This window comes from Urocitellus parryii, chromosome 11 (genome assembly GCF_045843805.1).
Source record: "Urocitellus parryii isolate mUroPar1 chromosome 11, mUroPar1.hap1, whole genome shotgun sequence".
NCBI lineage: Eukaryota > Metazoa > Chordata > Mammalia > Rodentia > Sciuridae > Urocitellus > Urocitellus parryii.
In genome coordinates this window covers 20,396,782-20,418,951 of record NC_135541.1, presented here as the reverse complement: position 1 = coordinate 20,418,951, position 22,170 = coordinate 20,396,782, and the positions used below count along the sequence as shown (strand labels likewise).

At 44.0% G+C, this 22,170-nt stretch overlaps 1 protein-coding gene and 1 long non-coding RNA gene across 7 annotated transcripts in view; one reads left to right on the top strand and one right to left on the bottom strand.

Moving 5' to 3' along the window:
- The first annotated feature begins 1,902 nt into the window (after positions 1 to 1,902).
- LOC113195332 (uncharacterized) lies at positions 1,903 to 21,987 on the top strand. Of its 3 annotated transcripts, XR_003302384.2 has the most exons (6): positions 1,903 to 2,054; positions 2,154 to 2,282; positions 3,621 to 3,770; positions 6,855 to 6,976; positions 16,901 to 17,046; positions 21,507 to 21,987. It is a non-coding gene; the product is annotated as an uncharacterized LOC113195332 (long non-coding RNA). The 3 variants fall into 3 exon arrangements; XR_013342151.1 differs by lacking the exons at positions 1,903 to 2,054; positions 2,154 to 2,282 and adding an exon at positions 2,284 to 2,340; XR_003302385.2 differs by lacking the exons at positions 1,903 to 2,054; positions 2,154 to 2,282 and adding an exon at positions 2,358 to 2,485.
- Azin2 (antizyme inhibitor 2) overlaps positions 6,970 to 22,170 on the bottom strand; it is a 31,472-nt gene continuing 16,271 nt past the window's right edge. For all 4 annotated transcript variants that reach the window (XM_026406829.2, XM_026406831.2, XM_077791169.1 and 1 more), the window contains 2 exons: positions 10,392 to 10,603; positions 6,970 to 7,293 (listed from right to left, as the gene is read on the bottom strand). In XM_026406829.2, the coding sequence (XP_026262614.2) occupies positions 7,155 to 7,293; positions 10,392 to 10,603 (351 nt within the window). In that variant the 3' untranslated portion in view covers positions 6,970 to 7,154. The remainder of the gene's footprint in view (positions 7,294 to 10,391; positions 10,604 to 22,170) is intronic.

Below are 22,170 nucleotides of genomic sequence, written 5' to 3'. Positions count from 1 at the left end.
CTATAGCGTTTTGATTAGTTTTTATTTGGAGAATCTATCCAGTGGTGGAAGAAGTGTATTCAAGTCTTGCAGTAGTATTGTGTATGGTCTATTTGATTCTTAAAATTGAGACTCAATTGTGATGTATGTAAATGCTTCATTGTTTGGGGCACAAATATTTACAATTGTTACATCTAGTTGATGTATGATTCCCATAAGCAGTATGAAGTGTCCTTCTTTGTCCCTCTGATTAACTTTGGCTTGAAGTCCACTTTATCTGATAGGAGGATAGAAACCCCTGCTTATTTATAGGACCCATGTGAGCGATGTTTTTTCCCATTCTTTTACCGTCAGTCTGAGGGTGTCTTTGCCTATGAGGTGAATCTCTAGGAGACAGCATATTGTTGGGTCTTACTTTTTAATTCAGTCTGCCAGTATGTCTGTCTGTCTCTCCCTTTTGTTGGGGGGTGGGGCAGGCAGTGGGGTACCAGGGATTGAACTCAGGGGCATTCAACTACTGAGCCACATACCCAGCCCTATTTTGTATTTTACTTAGAGACATGGTTTCACTGAGTTGCTTAGTGCCTTACTGCTGCTGAGGCTGGCTTTGAACTCATAATCCTCCTATCTCAGCCTCAGGAGCCACTTGGATTACAGGTGAGTGCCATGGTACCTGGCAGTCTGTGTCTCTTGATTGATGAGTTTAGGCCATTTATATTCAATATTATTATTGAGAAATGATTTTTATTTCCTGTCAGTTTGATTTATTTGATTTTTAATTTGAATTAGTTTCTCCTTTGATTGGCTATTCTTCTAGTATAGTTCCTCCCTTTGCTTTCTTTTTGTTTTTGCTTCTTCTTCATGAAATATTCACCACTATTCCTTTGTACACACTATTCCCCTGGTCTGAAAGGCTCCTCTCAGTCTCTCAGCTTTTCTATCTGGTCAACTCCTACTCATCCACCAAGACCCACTGTTTCTGCCAAGTCTGCCCTAAACGGCTGACAGGCTCCCTGATCAAATCTCATTTGGCACCCTGTGTCTTCCTCTAACATAACACTTATGCTATTATCTCATTTGCACATCTCATAGAGCTCAAATTTAACATGTCCCAAAGTTTATTTCTACTGATTTTTCTATGAATGGGCTTTAGCAGGAAATAAACCTTGAGAATCATCCATTCTTCCTCGTGAAATCTGGCCCTTGGTCAGGGGCACATGCTATTGAAACTCACCAACTCCATCCGAGTTATTAAAATGCCCAGAGAGCAACCATTTGGTGTTAAAGTGCTATTAAATAAAATGCATATGCTGCTATAAAGGAAACTGTAATCACCACATGCTTCCTCCAAGGACAGGAAGAGAGCTGGATGGGAATAGTAACTGCAAAGTCGCTTCCCAACCTGTTCCACTGGTTACTATCGGCAAATTACTACACATCTAAGCCTCAATTTCCTGACTGGCAATTTAGGTGGTTACCTACCGATGATCACCATGAGCCAGGTCCTGTTCTTGGTGTTTTCAATATGTTAATGTATTCAATCTTTACATTATGGTGAAAGGCTGATACTGTTATCCATTTTACACTCGGAAACTGTGGCACAGTTAAGAACTGGCAGAACTAGGATTTCAACACCGGCACTTAGAAGTCAAGAGTTCCTGTCATAAAATCCACTCCGCGATCGGCTGGGAAATAATGCGAGTCCAGGGCGAGGACCGGGCATGGTAGACAGGCATTCTTGATTGTCTTAAAATGCTGAACATCTCAGCCTGAAATCAAGAAATACGACAAAGCCCCGGGTTTTCCGCGTGGACTCAGCAAGCGTCTTCCCTCCAGCATGAAAGGGGAGGAGATGAGGCCACCAGAGACGAGCCCCCTTACTCCGCACCGCTTCCGGGTGCCCTTCCTCCAGGAGATCCCTACTCTACGTAGAAGCGGAAATAGCCAGTGGGCCAGAGCCCACTTCCGGAACTATTCCCGGCCTTTCAAACCCGGCAGAGACCAGGACACCCTTTCCCACGCCATCCCAGACCCGGGTTGACCTGTTTCCCGTGGGAGCCCCTCCTTGAGTGAAGGTTCGGTTTTCCATTGGTGGAGTTTGCGAATCAGAGCTGCGTTTCCTCCATCTTTCAACCAATAGCTTCCGCTGTTTTTTTTTTTTTTTCCCCTTTCAGTATGGTAAAGTCGGTCCCTCCTCCCGGCCAATAGAGGGCGCAAGAGTGCGTAGCGCGAAGACTGGGAAACTGTTGGGTACGGAAGTGATGTCATGCACCGGAAATGCACGAGTTTGACCGACTGGGCTGGTGAGTTCCGGTGTCTAGGAGCCTTATAATCACGGTTCCGGTAGGCTGTAGAGAAGAGGTTCGTTTCTTCCCGACAGCCTTAATGTTCAAACGAGAAAGATGAGGGTCCTAGAGGAAGGGGTTTCTCATATTCACTCAGCAAGAAACTCCCGAGACCAGCGCGCTTTCCACATGACTCCTCTGAGCGGAGGACTATCCCTGAGGTGGGCGTGGATAGCGTTTCCCCTTGAGGAGTTCCCGAGGCTGATCTCGCAGAAATGTCCCCATTCCACAAATGGGAGAAAGGAAAGCCCGAGAGGGACGTCCGGCATAAGGAACTTTCCAGGGCAAAGTTACTAGATTTAGCAAATAAAATGCAGGACTCCCAGTTAAAGTTGAATTTCAAATAAACGACGAGTAATGCCTTATCATAAGAATACCTCAAGTATCACATGGAACATACACATACTTAAAAACCACCCGTCGTATATCTGAATTCAAATTTAGCTGAGTGTTCAGAATTTTATCGGGTGGTCCTACCCAGGGTCACCTAGGGTAGCCATTGAGGTATCCTGTATGCCTATGTATGTCCCCCGGCTTAGGTCTCATCAAGTGTGGAGCTGGGTTCTTCCCAATAATTACCCTGAAGTTATTTTCAGCTCCCCTCACCCCCCAGCTCCTTCCAATGGTCACTGCACGTTCTAGGGCCACTCAGGAGCTAAGCAGAAGGGGCAAGATGCCCCTCCTTGGAATTCAGGGGTATCCTCCATCCTCTGAGCTAGTTTAAAAGACTAGTCAAAAACACTAAGGAACTGAAATGTGAGAAAGGGGCATGAGATGAAGTCAGTAATGTAGACAAGGGTCTCTGGCAATTCAGCTTTTATTGGCATCCCTGTGGGAATCAGCTGAAAGGTTTTTCAGAAGAGGACTACCAAGATTGAATTTATTTTTCACAAAGACCCTTGGACCACCAAGAGGTCAGAACAAATCATCTTATAGGGCTTTAGCTGCTCATCTCATAGATGCCAGAAAGGACTTAAAATGCAGCAAAGGGAGGATAAAACCCCCATGCTATTGCCTCTCCTGTGGTCACTTTACAACTGGAAGCGCTGGCATGGACAGAGTTTCCAGGAAGTAGGGTGGGGAAAATGGCTCCCATGGAGAGATAACCTATTTGTGTGTCCCTCCTGAGCAGGGGCAGACAGAGATGACAACCTATCTCCCTCTGTCCCCATGGGCTAAGCCTGCCTTTCCCAGGGTGGGGGCAGGGTGCAGGGTTAAGGAGGTATGTGCTAACACCAGTCCATCATTTCTTCTGTCCCTATACCTTTTGATACTCTTTCATTTATCTTCCCAAAGGTCCTGTCATGCTTGTGTTTCAGAAGCATACAAGGCTTCCTACTTCAGAATTGGCTTACTCTTTCAAGGCCCTCAATGAGTCTTCTGCATTGAGCTCCTTGAGGACTGAGGGACTCAACTCTGCATCACAGTATCAACCACAAGGCCCCAGTAAGTACTCAATAAATGCCTAAGAAATTACCTTCCAATGCCATTTATTGTGTACCTAAGGATATGATAGGCCTTAGCATATCCATTTTCTTATTTAATCCTCACAATAACTCTGAGGTCAACATATTCAGCAGTCGTGTTTTACAAATGAGTTAATAGATTCAGACCGGTTAGGACCTGTTGTTGATTTGGCATATATTTCTGAGCATTTGCTCTGTACTGGGTGATAAGGACAAAGCAATGAAAAAATAAATTTGGTTCCTGCTGCCAAGGAGCTCACATCCTACAGGGGCTGATGATACCCACACAAACATGCTGTGAAGTATGTCAAGTGGTGATAAATGCTGCAAAGAAAAAGAAAACCAGTTAAGGGGAAAGAAACTGGGAAGTACTGTTTTCTAAAGGGTGATTCTGAAAGGCTTTATATAAAAGGAAACTTTTGAGCAGAACCTGAATGAAGCAAGCAGTTCCCACAGGAAGGATCATTATAGAGAAAGGAGAGCGTAAATGCAGGCCCAGCAGTGGGATGTTTGAGAAATGGAGAGGAGACTGGTGTGATCAGGACCAGTGGGGCAGGGAGGAGTGGGAGTCAGAGGTCGTTGTTGAACTTTAAGTGTTATTGTGGGTGAAATGGAGTAACAGGATTTAGCTGCTGAGTGAGGGTGGCCTGTGTAAGAGAGGAGGGGACTCACCTGAGAGGGAGAGGGTGGGGGTCTATCTGTAGCTGTTGGGTCTGTTGACCTCCCAGAGTGAGTGAACACACAGGAGCTTCAGAGGTGTGATGCAGGCAGGTGTAGGCAGTGTTGGGAGGAGGATGTCCCTCTTGAAGTCCCAAAGCAGATGGGTCTCAGGGCCTCTGCCAACAGACTACTTAGCAGGGAGCTCCAAGGGGATAAATGCCTATGCAGCCAGGGCTCTGGGAGACCTCTGGTGAAATCTTCTGCGTGCACGCACGCACGCGCACACACACACACAGGCCTGAAGCCTTTACCATTCTTCACATTTAATACTTTTTTTTCTTTTTCTTCAGAAAAAGATAGAAATAAGGAAAAAAAATAACTGAAAAGAAATGATGGTTAGCAATTATTCTCAAGTAAATCTCATCAAGGTTGTGTCTGTCTCAGAAAGGTAAATCCCATGTTCTCACAGCAAAGAGAATATGAACTACGAGAAGGGCTCCAGCTGAGATATGTGTTCAGGCTCCATGCCAGCTGCTGTCAATTCAAGCGCCCCAGAGAGCCCGCCCCAGTGGACCTGGCTCTGGTGAGGTAATGCATGATGCCTGGCCCTCAGCACTGCCAGCCACATCTCCCAGAGCCTCTGCCACCTCTGGCAGCAGATGCCAGTTCCAGAAGAAAAACTTGCATTTGCCATCCGCTACACCAAAAGAGAAGCAGGAGGGGGTCCAGATCTGCCTAGACATCTGAAATAAAGGAAGTCTCAGAAATAGTCTCATAGATGGAGGGTCAGTAGTTCCACAGTATGAATGTCTGTAAAGCGTGACTTTGGGTGACCTCCAAAGGGGCAAGGAAGTAACCACTTGAGATTGCCCTCTGAGTCTCTCCATCCAGAGTTCTCAGCCTATTCATTATCAAAGTGCAAAAAGTAGGCCTAGCCTAGAAAAAGGAGATACCTGTGCTTCTAGCAAGCACATAGTTCATTCCAAACACGAGGCACATTGCTTCAGTGGATGACCTCACAGCCATGTGAAGGCCCCAAGATTGACTAAGATACTGAGGCAGGATAGCAGCTTACCCCTAAAAGGAGCTCAAGTAAGGATATGAAAACCATCCTAGTGAAACTTCCAGAACAGGCAAATCCATAGAGCTGGAAAGTGGATTAGTGTTGCCAAGGGGTGGAGGAAGGGAAGATGGGAGTGACTGCTGATGGGCAGGGGGCTTTTATTGGGGGAGATGAGTATATTCTAGAGTTGATAGTGTGAGCATTGCAGAACTCTGTAAATGTACTGAACACTGATCAACAGAATTTTAGCCAGGTGCAGTGGCACACACCTACAATCCCAGTGACTTGGGAGGCTGAGGTAGGAAAATCCTAAGTTCAAGGCCAGCCTTGGCAACTTAGTGAGGCCCTGTCTCAAAATTTAAAAATAAATAAATAAATAAATAAATAGGGCTGAGGATGTGACTCAGTGGTAGGGCATCCTTGGATTCAGTCCTCAGTACTATGAAAGAAAAAAGTGAATTTTATGGCATATAAATTATATCTCAATTTTTTTAAGAAGAAAAATCTTTAGGGTTACCAATAGCAGCTGGGAGAAATCTAAATTTTGAACTCTTTTGCTAAGCAGCTCATATACCTCAGGCTCATAGCTTGGGACCCTGGCAGCATGAAGAACATTTGTCCTGGTAAAAAAACTGCCAGTCTGAGGAGCTGTCAGGGATGTTGGCATTGGACACAGCAGGACTCTGTAGCCAGCCTTGTCGTAACAGTACTGCCTGAATGAGCAAAGCCAACCACACAGCAACCTCACTCTCTCACTGGTTGGCGAGGCAGTTAGAGCAACACAAATATGTTGTAGACCTCTTGAGGGGGAAATGCGGGGCCAGGAATGTAGCCTAGTGGCAGAATACTTGTCTAGAAAGTGGGAGACGCTGGTTTCAACCCCTGGAACTTCAAAAGCAATAACCTCCTGGACACTCTTCCCTTTACTCTTTATCTTTCCTATGAGTTTCCAGTGCTGTATCAAATACTAAGTTGTCGCTTCTCTGGGCCAGGCCTTAGACTAGTTGTCAGGTTCACACAGAGGCCACTGGCCTGTCATGAACTCATGAAGGGAGGCAGTTCTGACCATGCACCTCAAACCTCACAGCACACCCTTCCTTATCGCACCAAGTGTGGCAGCCTCAGAGAACACAGATGAGTTAGAGAGAGAGTGGATGCCAATGGGTGATGTCCACATTTCAGCGAGGGCTCAAGAGTGTGGTCAGGACTGAAGTGGACATGGGCTCATCAGGGCAGGGAGGTCTCTCCCTAGGCCCAGCCCAGTCTTCTTTCTGAATTGAACTGCTAGACTCCACTGGAGTATTAAAAACCTAAATATTTATTTGCTTCATATTTACAAAGGAGGAAGGATACCGAGGGAGACCCCAAGAACACCCCACGCCTGGCTGACCAGGCCGCTTGCGCTGCAGAGGAGGCGGACACATCTGGAAGGGACAGGATTTATGTTGCATACTTGAACTACAGTGAGTGTAAGACTGGTCCTATTTACAGGGCAGAAACACTACAGGTGGAGTGTGGGGGCAGCAAAGCGAGCACCAGAGTCCTGGCCAGAGGGTGCCCTGCTTGCCGCCTTCCCCACCTCTCCCAGAGACATCTCTGCGGCCCCGCTGGGGTTCTCCGGAGGGGGGGGACAAGGCCCGCTCACATGATGCTCGCTGGGGTGAAGACAGGGCCCACACACAAGGTGTCTGTGATCTCCCAGCCACAGGACAGAGGCTTGCACATGCCTTCAGCATCTTCGTCTTGTTCCGCAGGCAGCAGCTGCCTTCGCAGCGCTTCCCTGAGGGTGAGAAAGGGGTGCTGGAGGTAGCTAGCAGGTCCCGAAGCCTAGGGGCTCCTGATGGCCCCTGTATCGGATTCTCTGGCCCCTTAGGCATAAAGCTCTCACCTGAACCCTAAGCCAAGCCAAGGGCAGGGGCAAGGGCTCTTGTCCACTGCCGTCCCCACTGCCCAAGAAGAGAAAGGAACCCATAGGATGATCGTTGAGCACTTACTGTGTGTCAGACATGGCCCCAGGCACTTTACTTTCATCGTCTAATTTTATCCTCCTCCAAACACTATGAACAGCCTTTACCACCCTATCTTACTGATGAGGAAACAGACTCTGAGGAGTGGCCTGTCCAAGACCACATCCCTTGTGGGTGGTAGGACTAGGTTGAACCCAGCTCTCTCACTCTAGAGCCCACAGTCTTCATACCAAGGCTTGGGTCTTAAAAATAACTCATTCCCTCCTCCCCTCACACAGTCCCACAAGCTATTTCTCCTCCTCTGCACCCACGTGACTAAAGTTCCATCACCTGAGCCACTGCTCTGGCTACAGCTGGGAATCTTGTCCCAACACAGTCAAGCTGCACCCAGTCTAGCTCCTGAACCACCCACTTGTCTCCATCCCACTGACATCACCTCTCCTAGGACCACAACAGGACCACACATCTCCCTGACCTGTTCTCCTGCTCTCACCCACTCCAGACAGTTCAGCACTGGCCTAGGCCCATCTTTCTAAAAGTCAAACCCTCCTCTTGAGCCCCCAGTAACTTCCCTTCACTTTCAGGCCCTGGGTCAGCCCTGCCTGCCTCCCTCTCCATGCTTACAGCCCTGCTTTTCCACACCGCCAGAGGCCATCACATTAGCCACTTCTCAGGCTCTCACATGTCCCTTCCCAGGCCTGTGCCCATGCTTATCATCCTGCCTACATCATCAACCCTCCCCTGACCAATTCCTCCTTGGCCTATTTGTCTTGGCTTCAGTGACAGAGCTTCAGAAGAGCAGGACACAGCAGAGTCCTACACTCAGGATCTCTCTCCTTGATATCAATAAGGCTTCAATATCTGTGACCCTGACATTTCTCCATTTACAGCAGGACAAGGAAACGTCTGTGTTACTCCCTGCTGGTGCCCCTGCAACAAGCTAGCAAGTACTCATGGGCAGGAAGGTGTGGAGCTGTCTGGACACTGGGTGGGGAGAGCACTGGGCTCAGTATCCATGGACCTGGAGGGGCCATGCCACTTGTCCTTACTTGTTCTGGGTTCTGCTTCTCCACAAGACCTTCCCTCTTCTGTTCTTTCATACTTTTAGCACATTCCAGACCCTCACCTGCAGGAAGAGCTCCCTCTGTGCTGAGTCATACAAGTCAGTAGCAAATCAGGAGTTGGTGTCTCCAAAGCCCACTGATGCTGGCCCCTTACTTGAGGAAGGCTCTGGGCTAAGTACCCTCTGACTGAGCCTCTGTCTCCTTATCTTTAAAAATGGGTTGGTCCAGTTTCTTAAAATCTTTCAATGGCTCCCTACTGCCTTTAAGACCAAGTCCAGTCTAGACCTCCAAGGTCCTTTTATTTCCCACTTTTTTTTATTGTTTCAAGGTCCTTTTAGATCCAGTCTTCCCCACATGCCACTCCTTGCATGTGGAGAGCTACTTACAATTTTGTGACCAAATAAGACCTTTCAGGCCTCTTGGCCATCCCTTTGGCCTGTTTTGGCCTCCTGGACCTGGCTGACACCTTCTAAGAAGCTGTCCTAACCACGCTCCTTCACCATCCCTCCCTCCTCAGTGGCGTTTTCACTCTGTGTCAGCATCTCTGTGTGTAGATCTGCACCCTGGCTTCTTCAGTGCTCCTGTACTCCCAGGACCTAGCACAGAGCTGGTGGTGAAGCAAAGCATTCTGCTGAGGCCACTCTTCTACAGGGGATTTCTTGGCATGTCCATTCAGTTCGTCAGCATTTTTCGTTCCTAGTAATGAGTTCAGCCAACTCTATGTGACCTCCTCCACCTGCAGCTACTGATGACAGAGCCAGGGAGGGAATACTAAGTCTGTGGGGTGATTGTTCTTGAAGTTTGTCTTTAGACCTTGTCAGAATGCCCCAGGTGGCAAAATCACCACAAAAGCCTATCCTGTGCCCTCACAGCAAAAACAACAAAGGTTTGTAGAATGCATGAATGAAATACGACTCTCCTGATGCCAAATTAGGTCTGGGGTTTGGTGGTTTCCTGGGGGCCTGGGAACATGGGCCACACTCATCTGAAAGCCCAGGGGAAAAAAGCCCCTCCCAACTGCCCTGCCCTCTGTAGCCTTTTCCCTCCCATAGCAGGGGCCCTTCCCACTGCCCAGCTGTATGACATCAGGCAAGTGACTCTCCCAGTGATAACACTGATCCCCAGAGTTGTGAGTAAAAGGAAATAACAGTAGATGTCCAAGGTAAGCTGTGCGCTCAGGGCTCAGCAGGCCTGACTCTCCATGTCACACACCTCTTGCCTCACTAGACCCCAGCACTACCTGAGGCAGCAGGCAGGGCTGGTGCTGTGCCTTTTTTCTAAATAAGACTGAGACTTAGCCCAGGTATGACAGCTGCCATCCAGCTGGTCACTTGTCTGCCTCTGCCTCCTTAAGGTAGTTGGGGGGTCTTTACAAAATGCAAATCAGACCATGTCTACCCCTGCTTCAAACAGGTCCTTGCTTCCTGTTACTCTTAAGTCCTTTGTTCAACCTTCAGTGCCTTCCCAGATCTAGCCCTGCCTCCCTCTCCAGTCACAACCAACCTCCATTAGTGCCTTGAGTGGTACCTTGGATGCACCACACTTGTACCACGTTCCCTTCCCAGGAACTCCTGCACACCTCCTTCTACCTCTTGCCCACTACCTCCCACCCAGCAGTGCCATCTTGAGGACGTGTCTATGCCCCTGCATCCTCTGGGGCTGTGAGCTCCTTGGGGAGCTCCTCTGTAGCCACAGCCACATGCCCAACACAGGCCTCAGCTGAGTCAGCCACCAGCAGCTACTTGTCAAACTAGGTTACATGGGAGAGGGTCTCAGATCTCAGCTTCCCTTATTTCTTCATCCCAGCTTGCCTCCCACCTCTCCTCTTCACAGCAGGGGCCCCTTACCAGGCTACCCGGGACATGGCGTAGGTGATGCGGCAGGCCTGAGTCCCTCCAAGGAGGGACCCTGTGCCCACTGTGTAGGCTCCCATGTTGTCGAAGACCAGCCAGTCCCCTACATGTAGTTGCGGCAGCCACAGGCCTTCAGCCACACAGTCTCGGACATCAGCTGGGCCCCACAGGCTGCTGCTGTACAAGGGCTGCTCCGTGGATGGTTTCTGCAGAAGAGAAAAAGAGCCCTATCAACTCTTCTGGCCATTCAACACCCTTAACACTTCCTCCCTCAAAAGTCTTACATGGCTCCTGTAGTCAACAGGGTGATGACTGGATAAGCCTCCTAGCCTGGCATTTAAGGCTCTAACCACCTCTCTGTATTGGTTGATTCTTATACTGGAAGCCACAATACCTGGTCTCAAATCCAGGTTCCAGTGCTTGCTAGCTGTGTGACTTTGGGCAAGGTACTTAATCTCTCTGTGCCTCAGTTTCCTTATTTGTAAAATGAGAATAATAAATAGTACCTACTCTATAGGCTACTCAAAGGATAAATTAATTAGCATATGTAAAGCATTTAAAACAGTGGTTTGTGTCTGACATAATGATACACACCCATAACCCTAGCTACTCAGGAGGCTGAGGCAAGGGGATCACAAGTTCAAGACCAGAATTAGCAATTTAGCAAGACCCTGTCTCAAAAAATAAAAAGGGCTGGGGATATAGCTTAGTGATAAAGCACCCCTCGGTTCAGTCCTCAGTACCAAACAAATAAACCAAAAAAAAAAAAAAAAAAAGCAGCTGGCACATGGCAGAGGCCCAAGAAGTTAGTGTTATTATTGCTGCTTTTTTAGTCATTGTTGTTATCAATCTGTGCTTCAGTCTTCCCTGGACACTTTCCAGACCTCAGCTATGTCCATGCCACCACAGCCCTCTCCCATCCTCAGTTCCAGCCTATCTGCTGGTCCCACCCCCTGAAACTCCATGTTCTATAAAGGTTTCTTGGATCCCCTCATTTCATATCAGATCCAGTGACAGGAACCCAAAATACACAGGTGGGTTAGACCATCCTTCCTCAAGTCTGTAAGGAATGCAGGCCTCCCCCAGTCCATCACAGGGTAACCTCACAAAGGCCACAAAGGACCCCATGGGGCAAACACAATAACTTCCATTTCAGGGAACAGGCTAAGAAGTTAAAGATTTGCTCAAAGGCACAATTTCCAATGTCAATACATTTTAAATTTTTTCTTGAATGACTTCCAAATCCAGAAAAGGAAATTAACACAGACCATTTGCAGGCAACCAAGATATCAGGGCAGTTTGTCACAGTGTAGGTAGGGCTCCTGCCAGGCAGGTCCTACAGGAAGAGTCACAACCAATGGATGGACATATGCAGATCCTAACTGCCCCCCAAGACCCCTTGGCCCTTCTGCTGCTGCACTCCATGTTCTCCAGTTTGTCCTGTTGCTCTGGGCTTCCCTTCCCCTACCCACTGCCTCCAGTCATGTTCCTTGAGGTTCCAAATATGCCAAGTCCTGTTTCCCTTTAGATTCTAGAAGAAACAAGACTCCAGGGAAGCCTATCCTGAAATTCCATACTCCCTAAGTTTTGCCTTCATAATGTTTGCCATTATTTGTAACTAAATATTTGTGAAAGTGGCTGCTCAAGACTGGCTTCCTGGACAGGTGATAAATTCCTCAAGCCTGAGATAGTGTCAGATCTGTTCTTCCCGCCTCTTGTGTACCTTGCAATCTGGCATACAGTAGGTGCTTGTTGCAGTATTATTTTGGAATGAATGGATGGGTAACATACATATGAGTGATGAGAGTGGGAAAAGAAAAAGAAAAAAAAAGGGGCATGAATAGAAACAATCCACAGGTGATAGGAGGAGGTAGTGAGGACCTACGGGTGGAGAAAACAGGAAAGGCATTTGGATGCCTTAGCCAGGGACAGGAATGAGCAAAATTAAGAAAGAAAAGTCACAGTTTCCACAAGGAGAAATAATGTTTATTTCACAAAAAGTTAATAAGCTGCTAGTCCTGTTTATAAAGAAAATATGTACAAATTATTAGAAGCAAGAATGAGAACTGTCCTATATTCATTAATTCATTCATTCATCAAACATATTGAACACCTGCTCTATGCCAGGCTCTGATCTAGGAGCTGAGGGGCAACACCAAAAGAGATACATTCCTCTGTCCATAAAGCTCATGTTCTAGGAAGAGGAAACAAACAGATCTTCATTTACCTTAAGTTCTTATTTACAAGCTTTTTGTTAATGACTAAAATTAGTATCCATTATTCTGAATGATTTCCCTTAGCCCAAATCATTAAAATCATTTAAAATTTGGCAGGGGATATGCTGTATGAAAGTATCCACAAAAATCTGAGAAAATAGGTTTTAGATTCTTCCATAATAAAGAGAAAAAGCACTCTTGGGTTGTAAGTTAGCGTTCTTTCACTTCTTATTAGTGAAGCCAAATAAAAAATAGATGGAAAGGGCTGGGGTTGTAGCTCAGTGGTAAAGCACTTGCCTAGCACGTGTGATGCACTGGGTTCAGTCTTCAGCACCACATATAAATAAATAAAGTTATTGTGTCCATTTATAAATAAAAATATTTTTTAAAAAAACAGAGATGGAAACAATATTTTAAGGCTTTACAGGAAATAATGCAAATCTCCTGTTTAATTATTTAAATCCATTTTTTAAAAAAGGAACCTGCAAAATAAATAATCCAAAAGAATGTAGCAACAAGACTGTAAATCTCAGCCCTGTGTACAAGTCTGATAACTTGAGCAGAAAAAGACAAGCCGCTGTAAAAATCTAAGATGCCAAATCTACTGGCCACTGGGCCCCTCTGAGAAAAGACAGGAAGTTCACTGTTTACAAAGCATGACAATCACAACTTTAAATCTCATCTGGAAGGCAGGTGGCACCATTGTGAGGCTGATAGAAGAGAAAACTCAGAGGGAAGTGACCTGTCCCAGGTTCTGGAGGGAGTTAATTAGCAGAACTCTTAGCCATCTCAGATCCAGCTGCCTCCCCCAGAGACCCACTATGGGAACAGTTCCATAGAAGAAACAAGGTCAAACACCACAAAAGGTATATGCCCTGGATGAAGCATGTACTTGTAAAAAAAAAAAAAATTAAATCAATAACTCCTGTATTATATAAAGTGTACAGAAATATTTTAAAAGAAAAAAATGAGATGAACAAAGGCAACACACAAGTGCCAGAACAAAACATGTATTTAAAATCTCCTTCACGAGCTTATAGGCAAAAATCTGATATGAAACCTTAACTAACCAAATCCAGGCTTATATACAAAGAATCATCTTCAGAAATCAGATGCTTTGCTCTCTGTGGAAGGTGAAGACAACATGGGCAAAGTCAACCACTGTCTTCATCATAATACAAAAAGTATAGATCTATAATGTAAAGATAATTTTTCCAAAACACGTCAAGATGGTATCCAATAGCCTATTGCAGCTTCTCTAAAACTACAACCAAAATCCCACAATGAAGAGAAACTATTGTACATGGGGAGCCAACTCCAACTCCATGGAAATACACTAAAATGGCCTCATTTCAAAACCAAAAGCAACCTTACTAAGCAAAGTTCAGTGCCCTCATTTTCCAACTAAAAAAGCAAGGCTCAGATTCAGTAACTGGCCTGAGGTTACTCATCTATGATATGGCAGAGCAGGTCTCAATCTCATGTCTTCTGACTCCCAATCTGAAGCCTTTTATCATCATTCTTATTTTATACATCTTGAGAAACTCTGGCAATCACTATTGGGGGGGAAAGGTATGTAGAAAATGAAGAAATAAAATATTACATTGCAAATAATATGTTCACTTGAGAAATCAAAGGGAATGGTAGTTCCTAGAGGCTATCAATGAGTCTTAACAAGTAAGCCAGTGTCTCAGCACAAAAACCACAGGGGAAGTTTGCACTCAATTTAAATTCTTGGATGTACCTGGGCCAAGAAAATAATAAGACCTCAATGGGGAAAAAAAAAAAATACTTGAGCTCTACCTTTTCCTAGCTGGAAAAAAAAAAATTAGCATAGCAAAAAAGAGAAATCTCGTCAGGCCTAGTGGCACACATCCATAATCCCAGCTACTCAGGATACGAAGGAGGAGGATCCCAAATTCAAGGTCAACCTGAACCACTCAATGACACCCTGTCTCAAAATAAAAAAAGGAATGGGGATATAGATCAGTGGTATAATGCCACTGGGTTCAGTTCCCAGTACTGAAAGGAAAAAACGAAAGAAATCTAATAAATAGGTTAAATAAACTAATTGAAATCCCCAAGATATTTTCTTTACCTTAGAAACCATGTGATAAAAGAATAACTGAGACTATCAGAATACTAATAAAGCAATAACTGACTCAATTTTTGTTAGTTAATTCATAAAAAATAATGTATCATGTGTAAAAAATAACTGAAAAATGAGTACCTATATACTTCCCACCCAGCTAAAAGAAATACAAAATTTCCAGTATCTTTGAAACCCCCTTTGTGGCCCTCCCTAATGATATCCCCTTCTCTGATCTCTCTAGAGACAACCATTATCCTCAATTTTATGTTAATCATTTTCACATGTTTCTTGATTTCTCAAGACTCTGTACCTAACCCTAAACAATAGATTTAGTTGTGCATACTTTTGAAATTTATATAATTTAAATTATAGTTTGAAATCCCTGCAACTTGCTTTTTTCTTGTTGGAACTTACATTACCACAATTCATCCAATTGATACATACAGCCGTAGTTCACAATACATTGCAAGAATTCACTGCATGGAATGCACTGTAATTTATTTATCGGTTGCCCTGCCAACAAACTTGCTTCCACTGTTGTATAAAGATTGCTCTTGGGGCTGAGAGTGTGGCTTAGTTGTAGATTGCTGGCTGACCATGCACAAGGCCTTGGTTTTTGATTCTCAGCGATATAAAAAAAATGGGATTGCTTCTGTGAATACTTTGATATATGTCCTCAAACATGTATGCCAAGAGTTTCTTTACAAGATTCACCTGGGAACTTAAGGTATATGTTTGTTAGCTTTATCTGATGACAATTTATTTCCCAACTCCCACCTAGCAGTGTCTAAGAGATCCAGCTATGTCATACCCTCACCAATGCTTTTACATTGCCATTCTCTTATTTCCTAATCAAGTTGGTAAAAAATGGAATCTCATTTAAATTGTAATTTTCCTGTCCTAGAGTACAAGTGAGCACCTTTCATTTTCTATTTGGTTTCCTCTTCTGTGAACTGTCTGGTAAAGTCTTTTGCCCATATTTCTTTTGCACTGCAACTTAGCCAAACCCTGTCTCAAAGTAAAAATAAAATGGACTGAGGAGGGGCTAGGGTTGTGGCTCAATGGCAGAGCACTTGCCTAACATGTATGAGGCACTGGGTTTGATCCTCAGCACCACATAAAAATTTTTTTTTAGTTCATCTATAACTAAAAAAAATTCAGTAACTTATTAAAAATAAATAACTAAAAAGATATTTTTTTAAAAAGGTGTGGGGGGGCTGAGGATTAGGCTTAGTGGTAGAGTACCACTGGGTTCAGTCCCCATTGCCACCAAAAAAAAAAAAAAAATGAAAATAAAACAAATACTGAGATATGCCATTTCAGATAAATTAGACAACAAGAAAAGGTCATATGCAATGCCTGTGAGCTTATTGTGAAATGGGTACAATTAGTAACAGTAGATATTAGTCCAAAATGCTGAAAAAATAATGTGGCAATAATGTATCAAGAGGCCCGAACAATGCTCTCCTATTTTTACCTGGTAATCTTATTTCAGACATTCTTCAAAAGAAAAGAGTTTATATCCTGCTATGTGCACATGTAACAACAAGTTCTACTACTATGAATGATTATAATGCACCAATAAAAAGAAATTTTCTTAATTTTTAAAGAAAATCATTTTCAAATATGAATACACTTGAAGCACATAAAATGAGCCAGTCATGCAGAGATTACCAAAGAGCAAAATTCATAGAAGCATGAATAACAAAAAATTAGCAATGCTTAAATGCCCAGTGATACAGCAATTTTATAGGGAGACAGTAATTTTATAGAAAAGTAGTTAAGAGCTTTTCTTTGGCACCAGACAGATAATCAGAGATGAGTCAGACATAAGCCCTATCCCCCAGAGTCTTGCAGTCTACAGTTAATAAGCATTACCGCTTATGAAGTATGTGACTTTAAACAAGATACTTCACCTCTCTAAGCCTCAATTTTCTCATTGTAAAGTGGATTGATAATTCCTACTTTAAAGGATTATTGCAAAAATTAAAAGAGAAATGCTTAGTGCAGCTCTGCTGCCATAAGTGCACAGTGACTAGCCACACCAACATATACGTGAACTATGCAACCGTGCAGCAGCACACATGGGGCAATGTACAATGAACAGAGTTCCATTAGAGGGATACAGAGGGTTGATTAAGCCCCTTTAAATTTTAAGTTGCTTATATAATTTTTAAAAATATATTCAATTCTAGAAGTGGTGTTACAAGCCTGTTGTCCCAGTTATGGAAGCTGAGGTAGGAGGATGACTTGAGAACAAGAGTTTGAGGCCAACCTGGACAACACAGTGATACCTCATCTCAAAGAAGGAAGAAAGAAAGAATGGAAGGGAAGAAGGAAGGTAAGTTGATGTAGCCAGGTGCAGCTGTACACATTTCTAGTCCCAGCTACTCAGGAGATTGGAGGCGGGAGGACTGCTTGAGCCCATGAGTTCAAAACTAGCCTGGGCAATATGGAGAAAACCCATCTCAAAAAATAAAATGAATTCAATTCTAAAATATACTAAGTGCTTACTGTTTGCCAGGTTCTATACTGGGAAAACAAGTATGAATAATTTCTGCCTTCAGGAGTCTCACAGTATAATGGATGATTCATTTAGTCATAATTCATTCAATAAACGTTATGCACCTACTGTGTGCCAGGTGCTGAAAATTCAGAGGAAACAATTGAACAAGCTAACTATCTTCATAAAGCCTACCTGCTAGTGTAGAAAACAGACCAATGGTAAGTAAACAAAAACAAGATAATTATAGACATTATACGGAAAATAAACAGGGTGACCAAATTATCTGATGGTTGGAGGCCTGCTTTAGAAAGGGTAATGAGGAAAAGACCTCCTGAAGAGATGACATCTGAGATGAGACATAAAGGGAGAGAGTAAGACAGTCATCTCAGGAATAAGTAAACATTCTAAGCAGAACAAGTGTAAAAGCCCTGAGGTCAGAAAGAGCTCAGATGTTCCAGGTACAGAAAAGAGGTCAGTGGGGTGTATCAGGTGAGTGAGAGGGAAGAGTGGGGAGAGTCATCTAGAAGGATGGGCAGGAGCCTCACTAACTAGGGTGAACAGTCAGAATTTTATTTGGAGAGTAATGGGAAGCCCATGGAAGGCTTTAAGCCAAGAAGGAATATGATCTTTGGATGTTTAAAAGATCATTTTGTCTGCATTGTGGAGAATGGTTTGTAAGATGGCAGGAAGAAGGGCCAGAAGAGCAATTAGTGGTTATCTGATGGTCCAGGCAGGTGGAGTTAGTGATTTTCATTTAGGATGGTGTCAGAGAAAGAATGAAATGAACTCAAAATGTATTTTGAAACTAGACTGAAGAACTGCAGGTGGATTCCCTGTGGGAAGAGGAAAATCAAGAAAAATGCCAACTTTTTAAATTTAAACAATTAGCTAGTGGAAGTGCTGTTTACTCAGAGGAGTTTTGGTTTGGAAATCAAGAATTCAGTTCTGATCAGATTAGATCCGAGATGTGGGATATCAGGAGAACCATCTTGTGGGTAGCTAGATGCCGCAGTCTGGCTCGGCACAAATAACTGTGCTGCCCCGAAGCACTTGTAGGTTCAAAACAGCAACTCTTTATGGCCGAACTCCACCAGCACACTCCATGCACACTCCCTGGGAACTCTCCCTCTTCTCCCGGGCTCCGCATGCGCATGCGCGCACTCCCTCCCTCGAACCCGGGAACTCCCAAGTAGCAGCCTGAGCTGCCAGTAAAGGTCTAATATATAATTGAATACACAGCTTAACATAACCATCATCATCTCAATGGCTCCCTGGCATCACCTCTCAACCACTCCCTTCTGGCAAAATGCCATGCATTGTCCAACTAAGCCTTGGCCCTCAAAGCTAGATAGTCAGGTCTGGAGCCCGGGTGTGTGATCCAGATTAGAGATATAAATTTTGGAGTGACAAGAGAAGGAATTATATTGAAAGCCTCCATCTGGACATGTTTGCCTAAGAAGTGCATGTAGACAAGGAAGAGGACCCAAGACTGAGGCCTGAGAGAGAATTGAGAGAGTAGGCTGTGGAAGAAGTAAGTACCAGAAAGACAAGGACAGGGCAGAGCCCAGGACTTTGCCACAGAAGCCCAGAGAGAGTCAGGTGTGAAACCAGAGGAGGATGGTCTGCTGAGGACAGAAGGGCCACATGGAAGACCTAGCAATGCAGATGTGACTCTCAAAAGCGTCCTGTGTAGAGTGCTGAACAGACACTAGATGGAAGAAGTTTGGAGGGTGAGTGGGAGCTGAGTGGAGAGGCAGCAAATGCAGGCCATGTGGTAGAGAAGGTCGGACATGAAGGGCAGCAGCCACCTTACAGAGTCCCTGGAAGAAAGGAAATGTATGGCCAATAAATATACAAAGAGATGTCCGGCTTCCTTAGTGATGGGGGGGGAATGCAAATTAAGACACAATGTGATACTATTTTATAGAGTTACATTGGGCAAACATTTGAAATCTGATAACAAGATACCAAGTGTTGGGGGAATGTGGATCCACCAGACTCTCTTACACAGATGATGGGATTGTCCATTAATACAGCCACTTTGGAAAACAGTTCCACACTGTCACATGAAATTAGCATTCACATACCTTATCCCCTGCCTTTTCACTCCTTGATAATGTGACACAGCTATGTGCAAGAATTCATAGCATTCACAGAGGTAAAAACCTAGGAAAAGTTCAAATGCCTCAAGAGAACAGATGAATAATCTGTGGCATTTCTACCATCAGTGAATGCTGTGTAGCAGAGAAATGGATGGACTCCAGATCTGTGCTCAGTGTTGATGACTCCTGAACTGTGATATGAAGGGAGAAAAGGCCCAGGAAGGTTGCATACATCATAATGCCATTTTTATAAAGTAAAAAACAAGTGTAATAAATGTTAAATACTTTTCAGGAATAGATTTGTATGTAATGAACTATACTTAAGAAAGCAGGAGACTGGTAATGCATGAGTCAGATAGTGTTACTTTGCATGGGAGGTGACAAAGGGATAAGGCCGTAAAATGATAAGGATGCTTATTACACTCAAGGAAACAAAGACAAGGCCTCCTATGAAGTATTTTTATTCAAAAAACTTGGAATCTATCTAACCATGAAATGTAAATAGTTACATTTAAATTAAAAAAAAAAAAAAAAAACATGTTCAGCAGCACCAAAGGGAAATCCAGAAAATCCACCAATCAGGAAAATCCAGAATGCAGGATGCAGAACACTATAGGGCAAACAGCTCCGTTTCATCAACAAGTAAATTATGAAAAACATTTGAAATGTTAAAAGAGAGTGGGGAAACCAATAGGTTAAAAGAGATGTGGTGGGGCTGGGGGTGTAGTTCAGTGGTAGAGTGCTTGCCTAGCATGTATGAGGCCTTAGGCTCAATCTCCAGCACCAAAGAGAGAGAGAAACCAAATGTACTATATGGAGTTTCTTTGGCTCCTGATTCCAGCAAGTCAACTATTAAAAAAAAAAAAACACTTATAAGACATTTTGAAAACTAATGAAGGACACTATTAAATTGTTAGTTTTTTAATTTGATGATGGAACTGTAATTTTTCTCAAAGTCTAACTCTTAGAGATGTAACTAAAATTTTTTTAAAAATCTAGTAATACTTGTCCTATACTTTCCTCATGACATTCTAATTTGTGTGCTAATCTCTCTCTCTCACACACACACACACACACACACACACACACACACACACTCACACACACAATCCAACAGGACTGTATTTCCAAGACACAAAAGATTCTTACCTACTATCATCTGCCAACCTCAGCACAATACTTTGTTGAATTAAAAAAAGAGGAAATGTAAAATCAGAGGGCTAAGCAGAAGTAAATCCTTATTCCCTACAACTTTTTATACCCGAAGTCTAAAACCAAAGTCCCTGGAAAGGAAGAGTAGGGACACAAAGCTGTCTTAACAACTCATGAGGAGTGCATTTCTTGGAGAACAAGGTGGAGACAACCCTGGCTGGGCTAAGTCCCCCTGATACCCTCCCCACATGGCTGGATCTAAATTACATATAGCAAGGTCTCCAGCACCAAACTGGGCCATGCCCTGGCTCTCTTCCCACAGGGCCACCCTGGGTAAATGGTTGAAGGAGGAAACGGAGGCACCCTCCAGAGAGGGAAGAGCATAGACCACAAAGAGTAGGTCACATCCTGGTGGCCAAGTCAGAAATGCCAATTAAGGATCTGTCAAAGCAGAGACCCTGGCACATCTACAAGTCAGTGGGCAGGGACCACAGTCCTGTTATTTTGAGGAGCCAATGAAGGGACTGGAGAGTGGGTCAGCGATGAAATGCAACAGGAAAAGGGGGACTGGAAGAAGAGGGCCCTGCCTGACTGCCATTTGGGCTTGGCTGGCCAAGGTTCAGCCTGGTCCCTTCTCCATGCAGAAGGATGTGGGCTACCACAGAAATGCAGGCAATGCTAATGTGAGTAGAAAATTGAATTCCTCAGCACAGTAGGGGAGCTGACTCAGCTGAGCAGACATAGCCATATATAACTACAAAATGAGAACACCCTAAGCCCCACACAGTGCAGGGGCCCCTGGGAGATGGTGGGGGTTCCCTCTGCCTGCAGTGGCATAAGGGTAGGAAGAGCTCCCAATAGGATCTTTCAAGACTGATCTGAACAGAAGAGGAACCACATGCACAAAGTCCCAGAGACACGAAAATACAATGATGTGTCTGATACCCAGTAAAGCTGCTGGAGCCTGAAGTGTTTTCTATTCTTGTTCCCCTGTTGATATAAAAAACTCATTACAGATGAACTGTTTCTTTTTACTTCTAGGAATCTACCCCAGAGCAATAAACAGGGGTGTGTGCCAAGATACATTCACAATGCTCAAAACAAGAAGCCATTTAACCCCCAGTACAAGAAAAAAAAAAAAATACAGGAAACTACATGGCCACCCATTGGAGTTAGATGTGTTGAAATACTATGTAGTCATCAAAAAACATGTTATCAAAAATTAATTAATGGGGGGCTAGGGTTGTAGCTCAGTGGTAGAGTGCTAGCCTAGCTAGTGTGGGGCCCTGGGTTCAATCCTCCACACCATATAAAGATAAATAAAATATGAGGCTGGGGTTGTAGCTCAGCGGCAGAGTACTTGGCCTTGCACATGTGAGGCACTTGGTTTGATCCTCAGCACCACATAAAAATAAATAAAGAAAGAAAAGATATTGTGTCCATATTTTTTAAAAAAGATAAATAAAATAAAGGTATTGTATCCATCTATAACTACAATAAAAATTAACTAATGGTATGGAAATAACTATGCCCCATGATAATATGATTTTAACTCAATGAAAACAGAGTACATTACTTTTGGGTTTTTTTTGTTTGTTTGTTTGTTTGTTTTGGGGTTTTTTTTTTTTTTGGTACTAGAGATTTAATCCAGGGATGCTTAACCACTGGGATATATCCCCAGCCCTTTTTATTTTGAGACAGGGTC